General features: G+C 41.9%; 1 protein-coding gene across 2 annotated transcripts in view; it reads left to right on the forward strand.

The window, feature by feature from the left end:
* The first annotated feature begins 781 nt into the window (after nucleotides 1-781).
* Nucleotides 782-25,314, forward strand: part of TMEM164 (transmembrane protein 164) — an 80,692-nt gene continuing 56,159 nt past the window's right edge. The window contains exons 1-2 of one of the 2 annotated variants that reach the window (XM_067548231.1): nucleotides 782-827; nucleotides 1,131-1,692. In XM_067548231.1, the coding sequence (XP_067404332.1) occupies nucleotides 1,225-1,692 (468 nt within the window). In that variant the 5' untranslated portion in view covers nucleotides 782-827; nucleotides 1,131-1,224. The other variant, XM_067548232.1, reaches the window with a different exon arrangement.

Consider the following 25,314-nt stretch of genomic DNA (forward strand, 5'->3'; position numbering starts at 1 on the left):
GGTAAAACTTATCTCAGAGATTCCAGCAGATGTCTAGATATATTCACTTAAAAGTCCTACCTAGTCTGACAGCATCCCCTTACTTCCGCTATTCTACTTGAGTGCTTATCTTTCCAAGGGCAGCAAAATTATATATACACGTTTATACAAGTACAGGACACAGCTACAGGCCAGCCATAGTTAGGTCATGCCAGTTCTTAGGATCAAATTTGCAAAAGGTGGGTTCTCTTTGTGTGCATATAACTTTGCATCCATAATGACTTGTAGTGCAAATGCACATATGAAATTCAGTGTTCAGACGGAGTATAAATGGATACTGAATCCATTCTGTTTGCGCACACATAGTGCACAAAAGTTGCCAGGAGTAGTTGTGAGCCCTTTTCACAGATGCAAAAATAGGGGTGGGGTTGAAGCCACTTGAAAATCTGGCCTTGAACGGTGCAGCAGGTGAAATAGCAGGCTGCTGCTACAGCTCCTGCCACACTTTACTTTGGAGGCACGTGCAATCCGAGCGGGTCCTTCTCAGGATAGTTGTGCTAGTACTAAGAGGAGGCCAGGAGTGGGGGGGAGGGCCAGGCTGCAGGGGGGTGAGTGGAGGAGGCGGGAGGGAGCCGCAGGGAGGGAAGGGGCGGGGGTGAGAGGAGGGCACAGCCGGGGTTGAGGGCGATGAACGGAGGAGGGGCGGGGAAGGGCACAGCGGGGTAAGGAGCCGCAGAGAGCGACGGGGGAGGGGCGAAGGCGGGCGGGTAGGTGGAGAAGGGGGAGGGGGAAGCGGCGGAGGAAGCGGCGGGAGCAGCCAATCCGGGCCGGCTCATCCGTTGCTCGCTGTGAGGCAGCACGTCGGGGGGGGGGGTCGCTGCTGGGGCCGGGCCCGGGAGAGCCACCAGGGGGCGGGACCGGGCGTCCCCCCACCCCGGTCTGCCTGGGCTGGCACCCGCCGCCGGCCCTGTAGGCAGGGGCGCGGGGCCTGCCCGCCCCCAGCCCACCGAGGGCTCGGACCTCTCCGCCCGCGGGGCTCGGGGCGGGTGCGGGGGATGCGCGGGCGGGACGGGGCGCGGAAACCGACGCGGGAGGAAGGGGGCGGGGCTGCCGGGTCCCCTCCCGCGCTGAGCGGCTCCCTCTCTCCTCAGACTCGCCGCTGCGCGCGGTGCCCAGCGCCCCGCTGCCGGGGCTGGGCGCGGCTAGCTCCGGCCGGAGCCTGCCGAAGAGGGTCCCCCGCCTTTCATGCTCCGCCAGCCCGCCAGCATCCTGGCTTGGGTCCCGCCCTGCTCCGACCTGCTGCGGGACGCTGAAGGCGAGCAGGAGAGGCAGCCCCGCGCCATGGCCCGCTACAGCCTCAGCAACCTCCTGGACTGGCTCTACGGCGGGGTGGACCCCAGCTTCGCGGGCAACGGCGGGCCCGAGTGTGCCGCCTTCCTCACCCAGCAGCAGCGCCTGCGGGAGAGCCTGGTCTTCCTCGCCGTGGGCCTCCTGGAGATCCTGGTGTCCCTGCGGAAGATCAGGCGGCAGCTGTGCTCCAGGGAGGAGGGAGACCCTCTGGCGCGGCAGCCCCAGGCCAAGCAGGAGAGCCTGGGAAAGAACCTGCTGCTGGTGGCCCTCTGTCTCACCTTTGGCCTGGAGGTGGGGTTCAAGTTTGCCACCAGGACGGTCATCTATCTGCTGAACCCCTGCCACGTGGTCACTATGTTGCAGGTAAGGGTTATGTGCCACCTCCCAACTACCCTGGGAAGTTGGCATCAGCCCCCTTCTGGGCACCTCCTCTCATGCCCTGCCAAATTCATGGTCCGTTCTAGTCAATTTCACAGGGGTTGAAAGTTGGTCAGTTTAGGATTTCAGATGTTTTTCTTTTGAAATTTCAGCTCCTGACCCAAAATGGGGTTGTGTGAGAGTCTGTGGGTGTTGCAGACCTGGGGGTGCAATCCTGCCACCCCCACTTGTGTGCTGCCTTCAGAGCTGGGAAGTGAGTTTGCTGCTGGGAGGATGGCCCCAGGCCATCCTGGACTAGCATGGTGCTCCCTGCCACACAGGGGAGATCAGATGTCACAAAGAAGGGCCAGTTTCACAGTCTCTGACATTTGTTTCATGGCCATGAAATTGGTAGGGCCCTACTCATGCTTGAATCAAAAAGAAAGCAGCAAGCGGTGCCTTGCCAAAAGCCACCTGTTGGATGCAGAGAGGGTGGGGTGTCATGTGGGAGACCTGTATGCTGTTGCAGCCAAATAACATCTTGAAAAATCTCTTATGTCATTAGAAACATCTTGAGTATATTAGGTATTAATTGAAAGCTTGAAATAATCTGAACAATTTTTCATTCTTGTCTAGTCTTTGGCCCTAATGAAGTAAAGATTTAACTTGCCTGCTTAACATTATACACTCTGAGCACTTGTGTTAAGGTGCAAATCGTCTCTTGTTGTGAGAGGCCAAAAGGTAAAGATAAGTAGAGCATTCCTTACTTGAGGAGTGGGAGATACTGCAGCTACTGATGGCAAAGTTTGCCTGGACTTTAGTGGAAGCAGGATGGAGTTGGAGAAGCTAATTCTTAGGGTATGTCTACACATAAACTGCTAGTGGCACATCTGCACTGCTGCAGCTATTCTGCTGTGGCATTTCAGTGAAGACGTTACCTACACTGATGGGGGTGGGGGGTTCTGTGGGTGTAGCACTCCACCGCTCCAAGAGGCAGTAGGTAGGTTGACAAGCAAATCTGTCGATGAGCACTGTCCATGCTGTGGGTTAGGTGTTTTTAACTGTGTTACTAAGGGGTGGGGGCTACATTAATGCGAAGTTCATTCCCGCAGCGTCAACATGGGAGATTTCATAGATTCTAAGGCCAGAAGGGACCATTATGAACAGCCAGTCTGACCTCCTGTATAACATAAGCCATAGAACTTGCTCAAAATAATTTTTGGAACATCTTTTTTAGAAAAACTTCCAATTTTAGGGGGTCCAAAAATGAAAAAAGGTTGAAAACCACTGCTATAAGGCATATTTTCTAATCCTTTAATCATTCTCATGGCTCTCCTCTGAACCCTCTCAAATTTATTAACATCTTTTTTGAATTGTGGGCACCAGAACCTGTATTTCACCAGCAGTCGCACCAGTACATAATACAGTCACAGTGCAGCACTTTGGTGCATGCTGCTATTTGCAGCCTCATAGTATGAACTGTGGGGCAGTGTAGATGTGGCCTAACTCACCAAAACTAGTTTGATATTTGAGCTGGCTGAATACTAGAGAAAAAACAAAATATGTGAATAAATTATGTGATTTGGGGGGGGGAGTGGAGGAAACACAAATAACTTGACAAATGTTATTAGGCAACTTGTAAAGCTGACTGAATAATGGAATCGTTTATTAATAAATCCAGGCTCTGACAGATCAAGCAAATTTCAAAATGCCACATCCCTTCCAGATAACACCTTGAAAACCAAAAGTACTCAAGCACCTGTTTTTATTACAGTAATTGTTAGGGGAGAGAGGCTGCCTTTCAAGGAGTGGGACTGAACCCTTTCCAGCTTTGTAGACTAATACCAAAACCTTGAATTCCACCCGGAAACTAATTGGTAGCCCGTGAAGATTCCCTAACATGAAATAAAACATGTGAGCCACACTGTTTAATAAGTTCTGCACTAGCTTCCTATAAGGTGATTCTTGGTGGAAGAGAGCAACATAGCTGCATAATACATCAGTCAACAGTGTTAATGTAATGGAAAATAGAAATTCTGCAAGGGGTTCATAAATATTTAAGCAATGAAATAATATTGCCACACTACTCAGTGTATTGAGTATGTTGCAAAGGAAAATCTGGAGGAAAACTTTCTACTAGAAGCTGTGGAGAGACTATCTACTATCATTATGGCTTGAAGTGTCTATTTCATGCCCTTGGTGGGAATGGCATTTTGCAACAGTGCAGTATTTATTTTTATATATATTTAGAAAAGCTCAGCACCTAACAGTTCCTTAATTTATGTGTAACATTTAGCCAAGGCCTTTTTTTTATTAATGGCCTCTTTTTAAAAAAAAACAAAAAACTGAAAACAAAACATCCAACAGCTTTTTTACTCAGTCAAGTGCATGTTCTTTTTAAAGCAATTTTTCCAACCCTTGGTTTATGACCAATTATCAGGCCTTTTGTAAGTGGTGAATGAGATCACGCAGGGTCACCTATGGTTGCAGTTTAAGTGGGGCTTGTGTGATTTCAGCCTTTCACATTTTAACAGCACAGGATTCCAATCTCAATATATGAAAACTCATAGAAGGAAAAAATCAGGTATAATTAACATTTATATGGTGCCTAAAGTGCTTTATGCACTTCACAGAATGTAGGACTGATAGATGTCCCTGCCCTCTTATTTGTGTGTGCTTTTGAAGTAGACTGCCTTTATTTAGAGAGTGCCTTTATTTAGATCAAAGCTTTTCTTGGTTCATGTTTTCATTATAATATTTTATGATTTTATAGAGAGATCTAACAGAGCCTTATAGAGAATAGTAAGTATTGCTGCATCCCAGAGAGATTTTTAATCCAGGCCTCCCAGATGGTTGACAGAATGAAAACTGTGGGTTCGGATAAAAAATCGGCCAGTGTATTTTATTTTAAACTGGTCCTTTTCCTCTGTTTCCCAGCTTCCTTAACCTTTCCTTCCCTTATCTTCCTTTCTGGTCTCAGTCTCTGCTTTCTTTTTCCTCTTCCCAACGCTTTGGCTCTGTAATTGCTATGATCACTTTTCTAGGTGGTGATCAGCAAATGAAAATTTTTCTATTGTCTAATTCTACAATGAAAGCAAAATGACATCTTCCTGGTTCCTCATAACTCCCAGAGTCTTCTGCTCACTTGCTGGCTCGAATCTTCTGCTCACTTGCTGGCTCGAGTCTTCTGCTCACTTGCTGGCTCGAGTCTTCTGCTCACTTGCTGGCTCGAGTCTTTTGGGAGTAACCTCATCCACAGCTTCAACCCCTCCAAGATGCCTGTCTTGCACTACAACAGCTCTTGCATCATGCCCACTACTAATGAACTGGTTAACGCAGAGATTGTGCTCTCTTTTGTTGCCCTCATACAGGTAAACTAGACAGCTTTTTCATGAATTCCAGTTAACTTGAAACTCCAGGCTAGCCAAGGGGTGGTTATGTTTTTGGGGGCTGCAGTAGTTGAAGTCCCATAGAAGCTTACCTTAACCGTCAGTCCTGTTGATCTCTTAATGGTCCCAGTGCTGAAGCTGACTTGCAGAATTCCTTTGCAGAAACCTATCTTTGAGATTGACTTTCTGTGGCGTACTAACAACCTTTGCTTGATTTTTTCCTATGGTTTGTGATGATCTTCTCCAGAGCTTCATAAAACTAGGGTTAAACTAAGACTGATATAACAATTTTGATAGCAGACATGGGCAGATGGCCAATATTTTTATGATGACTAGAAGATTAAATACTTCGAAAGTTCACCAAAGGGCCTGAGAGGGGCAAGATAATATATTTTGCTGGACCAGCCTCTGTTGGTGAGAGAGAGACCAACAGAAGTTGGTCCAATAAAAGATATTACTTCAACCACCTTGTCTCTCTAGTATCCTGGGACAGACACAGCTACACCAATTGTGCGTACAACAACTGAAGGACCTGGGCTTTTCTGTTGTAATAACTCTAGATTCATTATCTTGCCTGCTCCATTCCAAACATCATCATCTGCCTCTTATATAATGGGTTTTTTGTTTTTTTTTGGTAATGAATACTTATTCTGAAATTATATTGGAGTGGTCTGGTTTTTGCCATTCAGAGCTCTGTGTTAGTGCTGTAGTGTTGTTGCCGCCATATGTTCCCATATGCCTCTGAAAAAGGTGAGCCCATTTGTCTTTTCTTCCACATTTTCCCCATTAAAATAATTGCTTTTTATTATTGACTCAGTAGTAACAGCATCCTGGGCTATGGTTCGTGCATCTGAAGCAGGAAGTACTCTGTGGTTTATCCAAACACTTTAAGGGTGCAGGCTCCACTTTTAAGAAATATTTGATCTGTTTTAAAATGCCCTGAAATGTTTGCACAAAGGAAGCACTTCATAATGAGAGATTATTTCAGGAGCTCTCAGTGAGGTTCATTTCATTTCTCTCTGACTGTTGCAAATAGCACAATAGACATAAAATACACTTTTTTTTTTTTTGTGAGGATGATTTTCTTTTAAGGCTATGCCAATCATGTTTCAACTTCTATTCCAGTGTATTTTGTGCCCATTAAGGTAACCTTGCTGTTTTACCTTTAAAATGGTTAGGGGAAAGAGAGAATCTCTCTGTCTTGCTGACCTTTTCTTTCCATTTCCATCACAAAGAGCCGGTTATTAGAGCTGTGACAGAATTTATGTCCGGGATATCTACTAACTTTCCATATCAATCAGGAAATTATACTGCTGGATTTCAGTCCTGTTTCCTCCTCAAGAAAGTGAGAAAGAAAGTGGTGCTGTCTAGATTTCAGAAGATGACTTCCATTTAAATACTGGATATTGAGGCTAGCATCAGGCTATGTAGGGTTTCATAGCCCATCAGATTGAGGGCATGCTGGACGCATCTGAGCCTTGATATAAGCAGGTGTTACTTCCTTTGGGCGGTCTGTGGCAGGATGTCCCTGTCCATCACAGGCAGAGTGGAATAAAGGACACAGAGATAGACTTTTCTTGAAAGCAAGGTGTTTGTGTCTTATGGCATAACAACAAAGAGTGGCACCCAGATCAGTTCCCCAATTGATGTAAATCCCAGGATAAAATCCTGGCTCCATTGAAGTCACTGGGAAGTTTTCCATTGACTTCAATGGACCAAGAATTTACCCCAGGAATTTATTTAGTATGAGTAGTTAACATCTAAAGTTAGTCAAGCAGGTGAGCTCCCTCCCAACCCGTATTTTTCTCAGGTTTTACATCCCAAGTTCATTTTCAGTCCAGTAGAGACCACTTCCCTCTCTTGAGGGAGAAAAACCAAACCGCTTCCCTTTCTGACATGCTTTGCCAAATGAAGAGGAACAGCCAAAGTTTCCCTTTCCCACTGTGTTAGCTGAATGGCTTAGTCAGGCTTGCGTAGCTTACTTCTGTCAGTGTACTCGAGCCAGAGTCTGCACTGTATTATGCAAGGTTATCTTTCAGGTAAGAGGAGAAAACTTTCCAGTGCCTGTTTCCTGGTCTTTTTTCCCCTCCCTGGAGCCTATTCTCATTGCCCATTTGTCAGAGCTCTTGTCTTGCAGCCCTAACAAAACTGAAATGGGGAGGACAAGTTTAGCTTGTTAAGAACTAACTTGATTTTCCCCCCTCAAAAGCTTCCTTAATTGCCAGTTGTAGCTTGCCATGTTCCACTCCCATGGCTGTTAATAGGCATTTGTGTTGTGTATAGTACAGCTGAACTTGGCCCAGTGTCTCACTTGTGCGTTGCTAGGTAGGTTAGATCATGTTTGTCTTGAGAACTCACTTCCTTTTCTTTGAAATTGAAGGTAAGAATTTCAAAAGAAAGTAGGCTCCTAAGTCGTCTAGGTGCTATTTTCAAAAGGAACTTAGGCTCCTTTGTCCCTGTGAGTTTCAGTAGACGTAGGTTCCTAAATCACTCTGAAGAAGGGACTTAACAGCTTTTGAAAATTTTACCCTTAGCTATTAAACCAGGATTGCTGATTCAAGCTGTGATCAGTTTACTGTACAATAGTAAATTCTTATCCGTCTTTTTGGGAGCTTCTCTGTACCTGCTACCTTCTCACACACAGTGAGAAGATTGTTTTCTCACTAGGTTCCTTTTGGCTTTTCCACATAGCATGTTCTACTGGCAGTGGTTGGTCATTGGGAACGATACATGATGGGTTGGCAAGGAGTGACAACAGAGGAACAGATTTATATTGCTCACAAAATAGGAAGCAACCTGCTTCAGTCATGGCCGTCCAGAGGAACTGCCAAAAGGAAATTGCGCATTGGAATGGTTCCTGCTTTCTTTCAGGAAACAGCAAACAGGAGAGACCTTGTTAGAGACTGTGGCTTCATTTAAAAAAAAAACCTGGTATATATCTGACTCTGAAATCACCTAGCCAGAATAACTGACTGATCAGCTAGTGTTGGGGATCCATAGCCAGGAATCTGTGTAGCAGACTTTTAAAATGATCTGTGTCTATGAACTCTCCTAGGAAATAGGATTGCAGCCTTGATGTATATTTAGGTTTTCCGTTTTTCCGGATTTATTAATTTTTTAGCAATTCTTGAGTTTTATGTAGATGTCCAAAAATTAGGGGATTTTTTGGGCTCTCTCTTTGTATACACTGTATATATATTATCTTCATTACTGTCTGAAAATTTTACACACCTAATAGTTATGAGTAAAACAGTTATTGAGTGGAAAGAAATTTTATTTCCTTGGTGCACTTACAGATAAAATTTTGCTAGTCAGTGTCACTGTTTTGCCTATTTTGTCAGATTGTCCTGCACTGAAAAAATCTGATAAACAGAAGCAGGAGAGTGGAGAAATGTTTAGTTTATTTTTAATTTCAGGATTACTGCTTCAACAGTGCTCTAACTGAAATCAGATGTAAAAACCAAGAAGGTGAGTGTTCCTTAAGGCTGTGAATTGCAGAATGAATGTAATTGTTCTGTCTTCTGAAAAACGTCCGTTCAAACTACATTAATTTCAGATATTTGTCTCAGCAGATGTTATGTGTCAGGCTGAAAATGTGCCTGCAGCAAATCAGCCAAGAGATTTAGGATCCCAGGGTTTCATTGGTAGCGTGATATTCTACCATATGAGGAATTTGGGTTTGAAACTCTAACTTGACCCTTCATTTCTCGGCTCTTAAGGCTTGGGAATTACTGACTACAAGGTGGAGCGGGGATAGAATGAGTGCTTTGGTCACTTTTCAGTGTTCCCTCTGGCTTATTCCAGAATCATGGCTTCAGAAGAAACCATGTTAAACATTCTTAGGGCGTCAGGGAAAGACTAGAGAGGCAAATGAAGAATAGGGTTTTCCCTTTTTTTAGACAAAGGGAGAGGTGAATTTTGCTATCAAGTTCCAGATGTTTGCTATCAAGTTCCAGATGTTTTTTAATAACTAAATGAGTTCTAAAGAAATTGTTATTGGCTCCTTTTGAGGAGAACATCAGGATTTAATTACCTGAGAATTAAATAGTGACCAAAGTGTACCGCATATGCAGTTTGATCAACAATGTTCTGATGAGATAAATAGAAACTTACTCTCTCTCTACATTTGAGAATGGAGTTCTTGATAATTAAACCTGTATGAGATCCAGTGGTGCAGTGTGTCCATACTCAGCATCTTGTTTAGAATGTGGTTTTGCCCAGCATCCATACTTGCACTTTGTTAGTTGCTGCAGTTGCACTGTTTTCTGGATACCTATTCCACAATACCTATTCAGGGACAGCTACCTGAAGCAAGGACTCCTGGAAGATTTCTGAAGGTCTTCAAGCATCACGGGGGAGTTTTGTAAAAAGTTAAACTGCCATAATTCCTCTGGGGAACTCCTATAGGCCCCTAGAAATTGGCAGTGTTTTCAAGTTCTCATCTCGAGATGGAGGTTAGGAGCTCCTTGTTGAGCAAGACAGGTTTCTGCTGGAGCCTTTGAAAAGCTGTGGCGTGAGGGTGTTTTTCCAGTACCTGTACTGATTCAGACACTGACTCCCAGATGATAGGGACTATATTGAGATGATTGTGCTCTCAACATGCCCAGAGTAGCTGTCTCCATGTGGTGGTGAAGGACGGTCACTGGGCAGAGTACTATGTTTGATTCTGAACCATTACAGCAGAATATTGGGACTGAGTCTTTCTTGAGACTCTAAAGAGGCTTTTTAGACATTGCAGGGCATTATTTACCCCGGTTGCCAGCTAATCAGTGCCAGGTGGATTTCAGTTGTTAATACTGTAAGCTAATACAGTATTAGCTGGTGAGATGGCAAGTCAACCTACAGAGACTAATGGGGCATCTGCATATGCTGTTCCTTTCTTGGGCCACTTCATTGAGCAGGATTGTTCTGCTTCAACAAAAAATGGTGGCATTTCTGTTATGCTGTAGTTCTTAAGCTTGTCTATTATTCTTGGCTGTACTTAGTAAACTAGTACAATGCACTGCAGGATACAATCATAAAGCAGATCCAGTTCTCCTATAAGTAAATTTAGGACCAGCGGAATAAATCCTTTAGTAGCCATAACTCAACTGAAATGGGAGGCCTATTACATTCTAATTTATATATCACAATTGAAATGGATAATCAGCCCTCTGTCTAATTCTGTTTAACAACTTGACTGTTGGTGGTGTGTATGCAAAGCAGTTGTGCAGCTGATCAGTATCTTGCTGGATGAGTGTGTAAAATCTGTGTATGCAGCAGAAACACAGTTTTATATTGATGGCCAGGAAGAGGAATGTAATAAGCCATTTAAAGAAGAGATGGTAGCTAATGACGATTTTAAAGTTTTGGCAGAGAGCTGTACTCTGGAGAAACCAAGCTTATATTTAACTATTTTGGAGCAGGAAGCATTGGTATGACAACAAATAATGGTATTTTATTCAGAGGTAGGATACTGTAGTTGGGGTACAAAAGATTGAGGAGAGGGAAAAATACACTGATTTTTTTTTTGCTCTGTATCACTTTTATAGTGTTAAACCTTTGTCATCTTTTTAATTGAAAATTTAAAAATTAAAAACTTTTAAGAATGGTTCTGTGCTCTGAAAGAGGACCCAGACCAGTTAGAACTCACCTTGGTAGACAGAAAGTAGAGGAAGTTTGGTTTCCTGTACATTTTAAAGTACTATGTACATAGGTTGTCTGCAGTGGTGTTGTAGCTGTGTTGGTCCCAGGATATCAGTGAGACAAGGTGAATGAGAGAACATCTTTTATTGGTGAAAAAGTCAAGCTTTCAAGCTGTACAGAGCTGCTCTTCAGGTTGGCAGAAAGGGATGGAAATTCTAATACAAAGAGAATGAACCTAGAAAAATCGCTCTGAATTTCTTAATTTTATATCCCATAATCTTTGCATCTCTATAACACTTTGTCCATACAGTTATTTTGGCAACTGCACAACAACTAGCAGGATTTATCTTGTATTGTTTTTCAAGCTAGGGTAGGGTGTATGTGCTGTAATGAACAAGACTACTAGTGGAGATGAAAGTTTTCTCCTGAGAGAACACACTTGCAATTCAGCCTCATTTAGTACCTCCCTCATAAAGGGTGACTCCAATAGTATGTATGTATATGTATCTATCCTGATGATAGTCATTCTCTCAAAAGCACTGTGCTGAATTCTTAGGGTCTAAAGTACATGCCCTGTGTAAAACTTCTAGTCTGTTCTGTACATCCAGCTTTATTGAAACTTTCTCTGGTGTGTTTCACTGTAATTACTAAGATGTGCTCATTGTAAACAAATATGGTAATGTGCTGAGCATTTACTTTATCTAATCACCATTGTTTGCCCAGTCTTATATTGGTATCTGTTGCTATTGATGGCACACACATTAACCAAGAAGTTTATTAACCATGAGCAAACAGGAGGAAAAAAAGGTGATCTTTCTTCCCAACTGCACTGGAAATACACAGATTTGTATTTAATGAGTGGATTTGTTAGTGGTGTTTCAGTGCCTGCCTTTTTGAAATTCTCTGAGACTTCACTTGCATTCTAGTGAGTCTGTAGTTTTCCCAAAAACTCTTAGTCATTGTAACCCTATCACTGTTATTCCCGGCCATAGAGGCTTTAGGGAAATTGGGACAGTGAAATGAGTAGTTTTAAAAATGAAATGTGATTGAATAATGTATAATTTTTTGAGTAACTTGACAGTGGAAATTAAAATAATTGAATAAATTATTTCCCTAATACAGCTTGGCCTGAATAATGCAAAAAGTGATGTAGTTGAATAATTTAAGTGACTGGAGAAAACGTCCAGATCATAGAAATGTAGGCCTGGAAGGGACCTTGATAGGTCATCTAGTCCAGTCCCCTGCACTCCAGCAAAACTATTATCTAGACTAATGGTGCCCAACCTTATTACCCAGGAGGGCCACATGAACCTAAGCACAATCTTGTGTGGGCCACACAGATTCTACATATTTTAATAAGATTTAAAGTCACCTGTGTATTATATTAAGTTCAGCTTGTTTCATATGTAATTAGATTTTCTGTGTACAGTATTGTTTTATTAAAAACAAATACAGATATAGAAAACGGGGGAAAAAAACAATAACACACAACCGTGGGGGGATGGATGTGGAGGCAGGATGATATTCCCCGAAGGCAGGCCCTGGATTTGGTCATTAGTATATTGTGTTGAAACAGGCTGTGGGGCTTATGAAATGCTCTGATAGGCTGTAGGTTGGGTACCGCGATCTAGACCATCCCTTACAGGTGTTTGTCTAGCCTGTTCTTAAAAACCTCCAGTGATGGAGATTTCACAAGCTCCCCTAGTAAGTTTGTTTCAGTGCTTAAGTACCCTTACAATTAGGAGGTTTTTCCTGATATTTAACCCAAATCTCCCTTGCTTCAGTTTAAGCCCATTACGTCTTGTCCTGACCTTAGTGGTTAAGGAGAACAATTTATCACACTTCTCTTTATAACAGTCTTTTTATATTTGAAGACAGTTTTGTCCCTCCACAAATCTCCTCTTCTCCAGACTAAACAAACCCAGTTTTTTAAATCCTGGTAGGTTGTGTTTTCTAGACCTTTGATCATTTTTGTTGTTCTACTCTGGACTTTTTGTATCTACATCTTTCCTGAAGTGCCCAGAACTGGATACAGTACTCCAGTTGAGGCCTTATCAATGCTAAGCAGAGTAGAAAAATTACTACTTGTGTATTGTATGCAACACTCCTGCTAATATATCTCAGTGATGTTTGCTTTTTTTGCAACAGCGTTACACTGTTGGCGCACATTTAGTTTGTGATCCTCTATAATCTGCTGTTCCTTTTCTGAAGTACTCTATTCTAGGTGGTCATTTCCCATTTTGTATTTGTGTAATTTGATTATTCCTTCCTAAATGTAGTACTTTGCATTTGTCCTTCTTGAATTGCATCCTGTTTATTTCAGACCATTTCTCCAGTTAGTCAAGATCATTTTGAATTCTAATCCTGTCCTCTAAAGTGCTTGCAACCCCTCCCAATATGGTATCATTTGCGAACTTTATAAGTGTATTCTCTGTGCCATTATACAAATCATTTATGAAGATATTGAATAGAACTGGACTCAGAACAGATCTCTGCCAGGACCCCTCGCTTCCATTTGTCTGTGAACCATTGATGACTACTCTCTGAGTGTGGTTTTTCGGTCAGTTGTGCACCCACCTTACAGTAGGTTTGTCTGTGCTATATTTCCCTAGTTTGTTTTTGAGAAGGTTGTGGCACAGTATTGAAAGCCTTACTAAAGTCGAGATATCGCATCTTGTGCTTCTCCCCTATCCACAAGGTTTGTTACCCTTTCATAAGAACATAATGGGCCATGCTGGTCCATCTAGCCTGATATTCTGTCTTTTGGCCGTGGTCAATGCCAGGTGCTTCAGAGGGAATGAACAGAAAAAGCAATTGTCGAGTGATCCATCCCCTGCCAAGAAGGATATTAGTTTGGCTTGATGTGATTTGTTCTTGACAAATCCATGTTGACTGTTACTTATCCCCTTATCTTCTAGGTGCTTACAAATTGATTGTTCGATTATTTGCTCAATTATCTTTCCAGTATTGAAGTTAAACTGACAGATCTCTAATTCCCTGGGTTGTCCTTTTTCCCTTTGCCCTTTTCCAGTCCTTTGGGAATCTCTCCTGTCCTCCATGAGTTCTCAAAGACAATCACTAATGGCTCAAAGATCTCATCAGCCAGTTGCTTAAGAATTCTAGGATGCATCTGTGGACTTGAAGATGTCTAACTTGTCTAAACAATTCTTAACTTGTTCTTTCCCTATTTTGACCTGAGATCCTACCCCATTTATACTGATGTTCATTATGTTAGTCGTCTGATCACTACTAACCTTTCTGGTGAAAACCGAAACAAAAAAGGCAATTAACACTCCAACAATTGCTATTTTTTCCTTTTGTTTTTCCTTCTTCATTGAGGAATGGGCCTTTCCTGACCTTGATTTTCCTCCTGCTTTTAATGTATTTGTAAAATGTTTTGTTACCCTTTATGTCCCTAGACTTCTTTGAGTTTCGGGTCGTTGAAGATCTCCTGGTAAGCTAGCTTACCATACTTCTTGTCTTTCCTATGAATTCGGATAGTTTGCTCTTGGGCCCCTTAATAATGTCTCTTTAAAAATCTGTCAATTCTCCTGAACTCTTTTTTCACTTAGATTTGCTTCCAGCAGGATCTTACCTACCAATTTTCTGGGTTTGCTAAAGTCTGCCTTCTTGAAGTCCATTGTCTTTAGTCCAGAAACATGCTTCAGGCTGAATTTTGGAAAACATTTGAAAATTTCAGCCAAAACATTTCAGATGTTTTTGAGGCTGAAGCTAAGAAAAGTGCTTTGTCCATGTTTAAAAAAAAAAAAAAAAAAAAAAAAAAAAAAAAAAAAAAATTCTGTTGGCTTTTTCTTGGAAAAACTGTAGTGTCCCCATGCTTTGGAGAAGGATCTTGAAATTTGGCAGGTTGTTGGACTGTGTGTCGGGTATGTGGATTTTGCCAACGCTGTGAGAATCTGTCCATATTTGGCCGAATTATAAGCCTTTGAAAAATCAGTTTGCACATTCTTAGTAGACTTCTTAAGTTTTTAGCAGCAAAATTCCCTGAAGATTCATCCACACTGAGCATGCTCCAGCCTGGGACTCAAGTCTTTCCTTGCACATGCAGCTCTGGGCTACTGTGCTGGGTCCAGACACCTGAGCTGAGAGCAAGCCTTTAAACTATGATTTGAGGACTTCAATAACTCAGTTGTAGGTCAGGGGTCTATTACAGGAGTGGGTGGGTGAGGTTCTGTGTCTGTGTTATGCAGGAGGTCAGACTAGATGATCATATTGGTCCCTTCTGACCTTAAAGTCTATGAGTCTATGAGCTTCTCTTCTGTGCTCTGTGACCCTCCTACTGGGCCCAGGCAGCATGGAGATGGAAGCTGTCTGATTTGAGTGAAGAGGGGTTAAGAGCTGGACCTGCAGGGGTAGTAACTTGGGACAAGGAGCCTGGGAAGAGAGGGGCTGTGTGGAAACTGGGCCTTGAGGCTGATTGGATGGGGGAGAGGGAAACAGACAGGGAGCTGGGGGATAGATGGGGACTGGGAGCTAGTATGTGGTGGTGGTGGTGACTGCTAAGCTTGGATGAGGAGTCTGGGGAAATTGGAACTGATAGGGTGCAGAGGCAGGGAGTGAGCTCCAGTGAGAAAGGGGAGGCAGATCTTCCCCAGCTCCTCATCAGAACTGGCACTAGTTGGGGAAAGAGACTGGGACTTGGTCTACACTACAGCTTTACGTCAGCATAAGGCAGCTTATGTCAGCCTAATTATGTCAGTGTCTACACTACAGCTTTGCTCCCACCGATGTAAGTGCCCTACTACACTGATGTAACTCCGCATCCACAAGAGGCGTATGGTTCATGTTGGTGTAGTCAGGGCGATGCAGTGTCCATATGGACACTGCAGTTGCTTACATGGGCTGTTGGCTGTCAGTTTTGTCAATTTCATGGCTCTGTGCTAGAGCTGTGAAATTGACAAGAAAGCTGGGTGGCTGGGGGGATCCAGCTAGAGTTTGACCAACTCTGGGCTCCCTATGAGGCTGTGGCCCAGGCTCCTCATTCACTCTGCCCGTCGGGCTCACTGCTCCACCCCCCATCCTTCCCCCCGGGAGCCCAAGGGGCTGTGCCTGCTGGGCTCCCAGCTTCCTGCTCTGTGCTGCTCTGAGGCTATTGGCTCCTGGGAGCAGGGAAGCAGCCCAGCAGGGAGAAGAGAACTGAGAACCCCAGGAGGATGGGGGGAAGGGAGTGGGAAGCCTTGGTTGGGGCGGTGGGGAGCCTCAGGGCACCCCCATGGCTGCCAGCGGGGAGCTGTGCACAGAGCTGAGAGCCCAGGCTCTCAGTCCCCCATGCTGCCCCTCTTAAGTTGGTGGAGGCGCTCCTGGAGTGGATGCACACCACTGACAGAAGAAGGGCAGTTTGGACATGAACCACTGTAGGAATTACTGCAGTGGCTGTAAATTGACCTAATACAGGTTGACTTAAGTGTAGACATGCCCTTGGACAAACAGCTTGTGGTGGAGGGATGGAAACACTGAGATCAAGACTGGGAGCTGGTGTTGACGGGAAACATAGGTGGAGGGGTGTCAGCTGGAGGCCAGGGTGGGGGAGAATGACAGATGGAGTGAGAAGTAGGGAGTGGGGGGGAACTGGGACTGGCTGGGCAATGAGACTGGAAGTGAGGGTAAGCCTGGCATAAGGATGAGAAGGCTGAGGAGTGGATGAGACTGTGTTGAGTAGCTGGAGGGGAACTGGGGCAAGGACATGTTCCGCAATTTAATAAAGAACCATCTTGTCAACTGAATTTTGTGAGCTGAATAGATTATAGGACCGAGAACAACTTATTCCATGTCATTCATTCATACACAGCCCCACCGTGCACTTCATGTGCCTACAGTGAACTTGAGTCAGAAGAAGCTATGACACTAATGTTTTCTACCCTGTTTGAACTGCAGTAAGTGATTCAGTGTTTGAGGTGCAGGGCTCAGTTTAAGCTGTTTTGCAGAATCTTGCTGCACAGGCAGCTTCTCTGAGCTGGGCACTTGAGGCCTGCGTGCTGCTGTCTGTGAAGCATGCAATAGATAACTAAGTTGGGGAGGCCAAAGGCACTCACCAGAAAATAAAGAGCAATTGTTTTCACTTCATCTACTAAACTGGGCTACTGTAAATCTTAAGAGCAATGCTAAAAATCTAAAGAGAGATGGATTAGAAGCTGTTGTAATATGAAAGTGCTATTGACATTGGCACAAGAACCACTGAGAAGAAAGAACTGGGAAGTCAACTCAGTGAATGAAGAGTTGGGTAAGGACAGCAGCAAATACTATGCAGATCCTTAATTGCACATTGAACAGCCCAGATGAAGCCCAGCAGACTCTGAAAATCTCACATTATTTATTCAGTGATATTAGGTTAGTATATGTTAGTTCAGCTCTTAAAAATCCAGTCACTTGTGGGTATCTCCATTGATGGCAGTCGCTCCCATTAACATTAATAGGACCTGGACACTTATTCAGGGTGGTATAAAATCATTCAGCTGTCTGCTGGTCTGTTTTTTAGTCTTCTGCTAAGTGCAGTAGTTTTGCCTCTATTATCTAAGTGCATAGTAGTCCAGAATGAAGATGTTTTAGTGACTGTGTTCTAGTTTAGATAACTGGTTTGAATGATGTTTAGGAAAGAGAGATTTCAAAAAAGCCAAAACTGGAGGAAAACATTATCATCTTCGCTGAATAATTTCCTTATTCTAACTTATTGGAAGTTAATGGGACTTAGGGTAAAATTGTCAAAAGTGCGTAAGTCCATATTTAGGCACCTACATAAGTGGTTGGTTTGTTTTCAGAAATAAAATGGCTGCTGAACATTACTTCTTTTTGAACATCAGGCACTTCTGTAAATGCCTAACTAGAGACTTAGAGTAACATTTTCAGAAGTGCCTAGATCACACTGACTTTAGGCTCCGAAGTCATGTATGAACATTTGAAAATTTTGCCTTTAGGCTCCTAATTTTAAAGACCCGCTTCTATAAACCTTGTCTTTATATTCCATTGGATATTAGATGTAAGGCCTACACACACATACAGCATCCAAACATCCCCAAACTGTTGCCAGTTCTGTTCTCATGTTTGTACTTTCTTACCAGAGACTTTGAGGGTTTTTTTTAATAGTTATACTGAGATTGACCCTAATTCAAGTAGTCCATCTAGTCACTAGAGAGAATAACCTCATTGAATTAGCTGTAGTAAAATTAATAATAGTTAATGTTTCATGAATGGGGTGATAGGTGAGTCTTCCAGACTCCTGTTAATGCTTGTGAGCATTATTTGCATGAGTCCCCATTGTTTGCAGAATGACGCAATTTAGTTCATGCTCAAGTAAATTTTATTCTCCTGCGAGACAGCTCATATTCCATTGATCGGCCACATGCAACAGATGGACCTACCACTCCCCCATGTGATTGCTGTGAGGATTATTTAGTTAATGATATAAAGGACTATGCAAGTGACAATATTAATTTATTTACTAAATAAATAAAAAAACAAAAAAATGCTTAATGTAGTTCTGGTTTGAGTCATTTAGAGTAACTAAAATGCATGCTGGTTTTCCAGAGGAAAAAACCAAAAGATTTGAACACATGCCATAATGACGTACAGTAGCTTGGTGTATAGCTTAAGTAATCTTTGTTTTATTCTTTAAAGGATCCTTGAGAAAGGAGGTGAACAAGCTGCTTTTTTAAACTATTGGAAAAAGTTGCCTAGCACTTCTTAGTGGATAAGTTACTCCTTCATAACTTTTGCATTATTAATGTTGCTTTGGCAAGTCAAGGATTGATCTAGCTTTGGAGAACTAAATGTCTTTTATTGATACCATATACGTACATTAACTTCAACGCCATTAAGCATTTGTTTCAATATCCGCAGTATGCTTGCTCTGTTTATGACGTGCATAAAGACACCATCTTTTGCTCCAGAGAGGTTGCAGTCTGAAACAAAAATCTGACAAGAAAGCACTGGGAAACCCAAAAATTGGGGAGGAGGTGACACCATATATATATATAGGAGTTAGTTTGTGGATCTTGCAAAAGAAACGTTTGCAAGAGGGGTCAAAACGAAGAGGGTGGGAGACTCTCGTACTGAGATAGGGTGTTGTAGGGGAGAAACCCCTCAGAAGCAAAGTAAAGGAGAGCGATGCTGATGTCATTACAGAGAGCAAGGACTGCTGGTGTTTGGCATTTGAGGAAGTACAAATTTTCTTTCTCTCTTACTGGAAACCGATGTTGTCATTCCCCCATTTCCCCTCCCAAAGTGTTCCATATTCATAGGCCTATTTTTCTAAATATTAATGTACAGTCGAACTGATGGCTGTCAAAATATAACCTGTATTCTTTTAAAGTTGTTTAGGCTGTTAAATAATACAAGAGTTATAAACTCTAAATTGCTACCTGTCTATGTGACAAGCTGTTTATTCTACTATATTGTTTGCCTCAAAGTACGAACTTAAAAAAAACAATTTGAAGAGAAAAGGGGATGTTGTAGAATCTAAGCCTCCCTCCTGGGACTTCTTTCTTCTTGCATTTAGGAGCGTGGGGGTTCCTTTCCCTCCTGTGTGGCTCATGCAGGGACTATATGAGTCGGACTGTGCCCCATTGCCTCCTCCTTGTGTTTATATTTTAGAGTTAAAAGGACACACTATTACTTAAAGGGCTTGGTTTGTTGGTACAGCTTTAGAAGCATGAAAATAGTCTTATCAATTTTTACTCAGCATTTGACACAGTGTCTCTACCTTCCCCATGTGTTTCTGCTGAAGTTAACAAGTTTCTCTGTTTATACATTTGTCAGAGATAATGGAATATTAACTGTTCTAAAAATGGAATAGAAAAATTTCTAAACAGTTGTGTGTGTGTTAATTTAAAACTCCATTGGAAAATACAGGAGTTTATGTTGCTTGAGCGCAGGCTTACATTTTTGATGATTTTCAACCTGTCATCTTTTTTGAGTTTTGTATTTGCTTTTTAAATAAACTATTACTTTGCTGAATAAATTAGAATTGGCATTAGGGTTAAATGCTAAGAAAAAATAATGACCATTTTAATTATTGAATGAATATAATACCTACCTATAAAATCCCACCATGCCACGCTAAGTCTTTGAATTAATTTTCCCCTGGCATGGTTGTAAGTCTTTGTTATATTAAACAGAAGTGTCATGTTAATAAATATACTTCATGGAACATTCTTGTTGACTCTCACTCCAGGTTATGGGATACTCTTGGCAAAAATCTCCCACTTCCCAGCATACCCATGGCTTAGAGTCCTTCAGGTGTGGATAAATCTTGGGGAAAAATAAGTGTACTTGCAGAGCAGGTTTGAGTTGGATTTGAAGTGAGATTTGTTACTTGAGGGGAATGGACTAAATGTCCAAAGACTTTCTTTCTACATCTAACTCAGAAAATAAATTCCATAGCCAATTTATGCAGTAACTGTCAAAACTTGGAATGATTCAATGATGTGCCAAGAGAGTCCAGTTCTTCTTGTTTCAGGCAAGGCTGCTTTTTGGGGCTGATTGTAAATCCAAGAAATGTGATGAGTTTTAAGAATGACTTTTTGTTTGGAGCAGGATCAGGCTATTGCATTGTACTGGATTGTAACATCAGTAAAAGATCAGGGCCTTGTTGTGTGGGTGCCATACAGACAGACAGACAGCCAAAAAGACCAAGTGGGGACAGGTGGGAAGAGGAGGTAGCAAAACAGACTGTTTAATGGCAAAATAGGCATGTGTTTAGTGGAGACCTCAGTGCCAAATGAGAGTGACTTGCAGGCAGTGTAGCTGAGGTAGGTTTTAAGGGGGGATTTAATTGAGGATAAAGTGGTATCACTTTGGGATTAAATGGCCAAAACTGGAATGAACTGCCCCTAGAATGATTCTTTTTCTGCTTTTTCGCTGAGAGTGAAACATGCATTATCAAGTCCAAATATATGCATCATTCCACTTGTAACATGGGTAAAAAAGGCAACAATCCTCAAAATTTTCATATCATTCCATCAAGATTGTAAACTTGTCTTATGTGACTACACTGGCGTACGGAGGCACGAGATGTCTTTTTTCCCTATTTCCCTGCGTGGCTTACCTGGACTGTTGCTCTGTTTGCAGGTTTGGGTGAGGGAGAGCAGCCGCAGGACCATTTGCCACCATTGCTGCACGCATGCATATGGAGGGGTAGGAGTGGGAGAGGAGAAGTGGGCAGTTTTTGTTCCATACTTCCCCAAACGAGTAGTCAGCAAAGCTTACTTAACACTGAGGCAGAAGTAACCTGCTAGCGGTGAAGAGCTTGTGCAGATTATTTTCACCTTGGAACAAGGGAAAGTGATGTGACTCTTAAATGACAGTTCCTTCCCTGGACTGTTTCTGAGGTGCCCCAGCTACACACTGCCCTGACACAGGGCGAGACTTTATACCTTTATGATTAATGTTATTACAAGAATGATCAAGGAAAGCAGTCTCTCTCCCAGGGCTAGAGTGCTAGAGAGAGGGATGGTAAAACAGGTTAGTCCAGTAAGTGTGAAACTGACAAGCTGCGGCAGAAATTGAAGGAGCTGGCAGATTTTGCAGAGGTGGCTGAAATTGACACCCCTGAAAATTCCCCGGGTGCACACCCTAAACTATGGGTGCACACCCTAATGAAATGTGCTGCACACGCCTATGAATGTCCTGGTAAGCATGTTTTTACTCTCAACACCTTAGGTATTCCTGCACACTTAAAGGCTAGATGTTGTCAGCCCTGCCACAGATCTCCATGTCCCCCTAGTACAATCTTGATGAGTTATAAACAACGAGAATTCTGTAGCACTTTAAAGACTAACAAATTTAATTTCAGCAGGCATAAGCTTTCGTGAGCTTCAGCTCACTTCCTCAATGCAGTTGGTAGAAATGATACAGCAAATAGGAAACATATATAGGAGGTAACATATTCATATCCAAGGGCATAAATAACAATGGGGTAGGTCGATAAAAGCCAGGTACTTGAGGCCTTTTATCCACCTACCCCATTGTTATCTATGCCCTTCCTTCCCAGTTGAGCCTGCTTTCAATCAATCCCTGCTCCCTGGTGCAGCAATCCCTCTTTCTCCAGGTGCAGCCTGTGGAGTTAATAGGCCTATCTGGCCACCTTAACCCCTTCCAGTCCTGTGTGGGGTGGACACCCCAACGCACTGACATAGCTTAAAAACCAAATTTCTTCCATTCATTTGGTGTCTCCTTGTTCCAAGGCACCAGATCATTGACTTCAGCTGAAGTTCTGAGTGTCCACTATTTCTGAAAATCAGACCCATGTCGTGTCAAGTTGGGCAAACAAAATCAGTGGCTACTCTTCAAATTTGGTCACCAAAAGACCCAGTTGCTGTTTTCGTAAAATGATTGATATCAAATGAGCTTTGCAGGCTAGCAAATGTCCTCAAAGGTGAGTAAGCATCAGACTGACGTTTCTAAGATAAGGCAATGGCAGATGGCTATTAAAGCAAACAAACTAAAACCCCCTTCAAAGGCCGGTTGAACTGCCTGTTCTTTATTTCTTCTGTTCCAGAGGGTACTTAGATATGGCTCATTTGGGCTAACTGAAATATAATTATATCCTATATTATACAATTACATGGTATATCTGTCACACTAAGAGCATGTTAATAAGTTGGAAAAGCCTGATAGATTTTAACTTGTGTTGAAGTTCGAAAGCTTGTCCCTTTCACCAATAGAAGATGGTCCCGTAAAAGATATTACCTAACCCACCTTGTGTATGTAAGTAAATAGCCAAATTACAGTATAATTTTATCCTCATTGGGAAACTTTTACTTTCTGATGTTTTTTCTTGCTAAGCTCCTTCATAGTATACTTGCCTTAGTTTGCCCATCTGTAATATGGTTGAAATAATAATAATAATCTGACAGAGATATGGGAAGCGATGGGTGATCATAAAACACTTTGAGGCAAATAATTATTGGTTCAATATGTATTACTGCGCAAAGTCTAGTCGCTTTGCTTTGTATTTGTTTTGTTCTCTTATGACTCCTGCGTTTTCATACCGCCACCTGCACTCACAACATTCAGAACAAAATTTTCAACTCAAAGTCTCAGCAGACACATTTAACAATTTAAAAACTCTTTTTAAAATTCCATCGCATAATCATCTTGATTTATAACCTAGTCATGTACATGTGCATACAGATGTTTAGAGAGACATACAGGCTCCTGTCCTATTTAGGATAATTTAAACCTTCTTTTCTGTAGTTTACCTGTGTGAAATGTAACAACTTGCCTGTAGTTTGCTCAGCTAACTCTTCTACCACAGGCACCTTGTCTTGTGATGCTATAAATATTCCCAACTATGTTCTGTGTGCCTCATTGTGTTAGACATTTGAATTCTGAATGAGGCTAAAGCTGTGTGTGGATTTACCACTCTCTTCCATTCTTTCCCCTTTTCTTATACTTTTTTTACTTGTTTTCTTTACCTTTCTTTTTTTAGATTGTTTTTGACACTGGGTCTTGTTGAATTATGCATGTTGTCTTGGTTACCACCCTCTCAGCCTCAGCCATTGAGGAAGGAAAGTCTTGCATAAGTGAGGTTTTGACTGACATCGAAAGCCTGACTGTCTGCTGATAAATAGGGAAGGCAGTGTAATCTAGTGCTGTAGTTAAGAGTAGGGGAGAGAAAGTCAGGACTTCTGGGTTGTACTCTTACTCTGCTATTCACTCACTGTGACTTCATCACGTCACTTAACCTCTCTCCCTGAATGTAGCCACCTGTAAAATGGAGATAATGAGAAACTTAGTCTTAGGAGAGCTGTGACGCTTAATGTTTTGTAAATCTCTTTGAGGTTCTTGGAAGAAAAATACCCTAAAAACTAAATTAAGTGCCAAAATGTGAAACTACTTATAACTGGCAATTCAGCCAAATAATACAAAAAAAATCACTGGATTTCCCTCATTTAGTATGGATACTCTGTAATAGATGTGGTAGTGTTGTTAATAGACAGATGGAATCCAGGCCTAAATGTCTGAAAAAAGGCAACAGCAAAGATCACCTTTAATTTAGATGTAGTAATACTGTTGTACTTTTTGGTCTATATATTTTTCAGAAGAAGCATTGCATCCCTTTGGAGAATAGCAATAGGGAGCTTCAGAACTAGGAGTTGCTGGAAGATTTTTGAAATGCAATACAGTCCAGCTGTGGTAAGCAGGGATTTGAGCTGAAAAAACAGAGATCAATCAAATCTCAGAGAAACTAGGGAAAGTCAGCCAAGAACTCTAAGTCTTATAAAATTAGCTCTTGTATTTAAATGGAAGCCAATGGAGAAACTTTTTCAGCTGCCCTTTTTAGAAATTCTCTTGAACCAACTCTGTCACCAGAGTTTCTCAGGACCTGTAACATACATAAAGGGCCTTGTCAGTTAGATCAGAGTTGCCTTAGTCCAGGCTCCAGTGCATTCCCTGGCCCCTTGCTATCTACACTCAACAGCATAGTTTTAAATCTAGCAACACTCCTAAAATAGACAATTGGAAAACTGTTAAGTAATAGGCTGGTAATAAGTTGGAGATAAGTTTCCAAATGCAATACCTCATGCAATTGCTCCTCTAAATTCCCTGTATGTGGAGGTTATAATAGTTCCACTTCAGTAAAAAGACCAGTTCACATAATAAATTTGGCTGCCTCCTCTCCACCGAAAAAGACCTAGAAATATCTGAAAATAAAATGCATTTAAGAGGCACTGTTAGTAAGAAAATATTTGTAAACCTACTTTAAATATGATGTTAGATATTACATTTCAATTTTTTTCCATTTTAATTGACTGTTCAGTGCTCTCTTTTCCTTTTCCATCTCTCAGCCTGGTTAATGAGCGTATTAGTCAGTTTCACTTTTGTTTTTAAGGTTGCTGGTCAACTTCACTTTTAAGATGTGCCACTAGCCCATTACTGCAATGCTTTGTTTACAAATACTGCAGGAGACACTTATTTAATATTCTGTTTGTACTGGAGAAACAAATAATGTTTGCCAAATTTGTTTCTGTTTTGCCAAATTTGACCTGACAGTCAAAGCACAAATAGTGCTATAAAGAACAAACAGTGAGAAAGCAGACTGAAGGGGCTATTCTAACCTCAGAAGACAAGGAAATCAGAGTAAATACTAAAATACTGGGCTGTTACTGGAAGAGCTAAGTGAATACTGCAATCATTTTCCTATGATATATTATTTCAAAACAGTGCATAAATTTGCTTTGACTACATTTGCTTTTGGCAAGTATTCTAACTGTCTAGCTTTATTGATGTGAATAAATATGAAAGACAAATTTCAAACTTAAATATTTGCTGGAAGCAAATTTCCAATTGTAGAACCAGGAATGCAAATTGAAAATTTTGCATTCTGATATGCAGTTAGCAATTCATGTTGTTGGTTAATTAAAATATCCAACCAGGGAACAGAAGCAACATCACAATACTAGTATGACTACTAGCATGAACATTGAATATCCTTAAACTTTTTCTAGACTAAGAAGAATTTGCTGAAAAAAAAATTGTGATTGTCTGAATAACAAATAAATCTGAGAATTTTTGGCTCTCTCTGAGTAATGAAACAGGGTGGGAGTGAAGGAAGAGAGAGATTCATTCAGCAAATTTATGATATGTTTACCCAGTT

The sequence above is a fragment of the Emydura macquarii genome, unplaced genomic scaffold, assembly GCF_026122565.2.
Source record: "Emydura macquarii macquarii isolate MOO-44397 ecotype Brisbane River unplaced genomic scaffold, CSIRO-AGI_Emac_v2 contig_1253, whole genome shotgun sequence".
Taxonomy (NCBI): domain Eukaryota; kingdom Metazoa; phylum Chordata; order Testudines; family Chelidae; genus Emydura; species Emydura macquarii.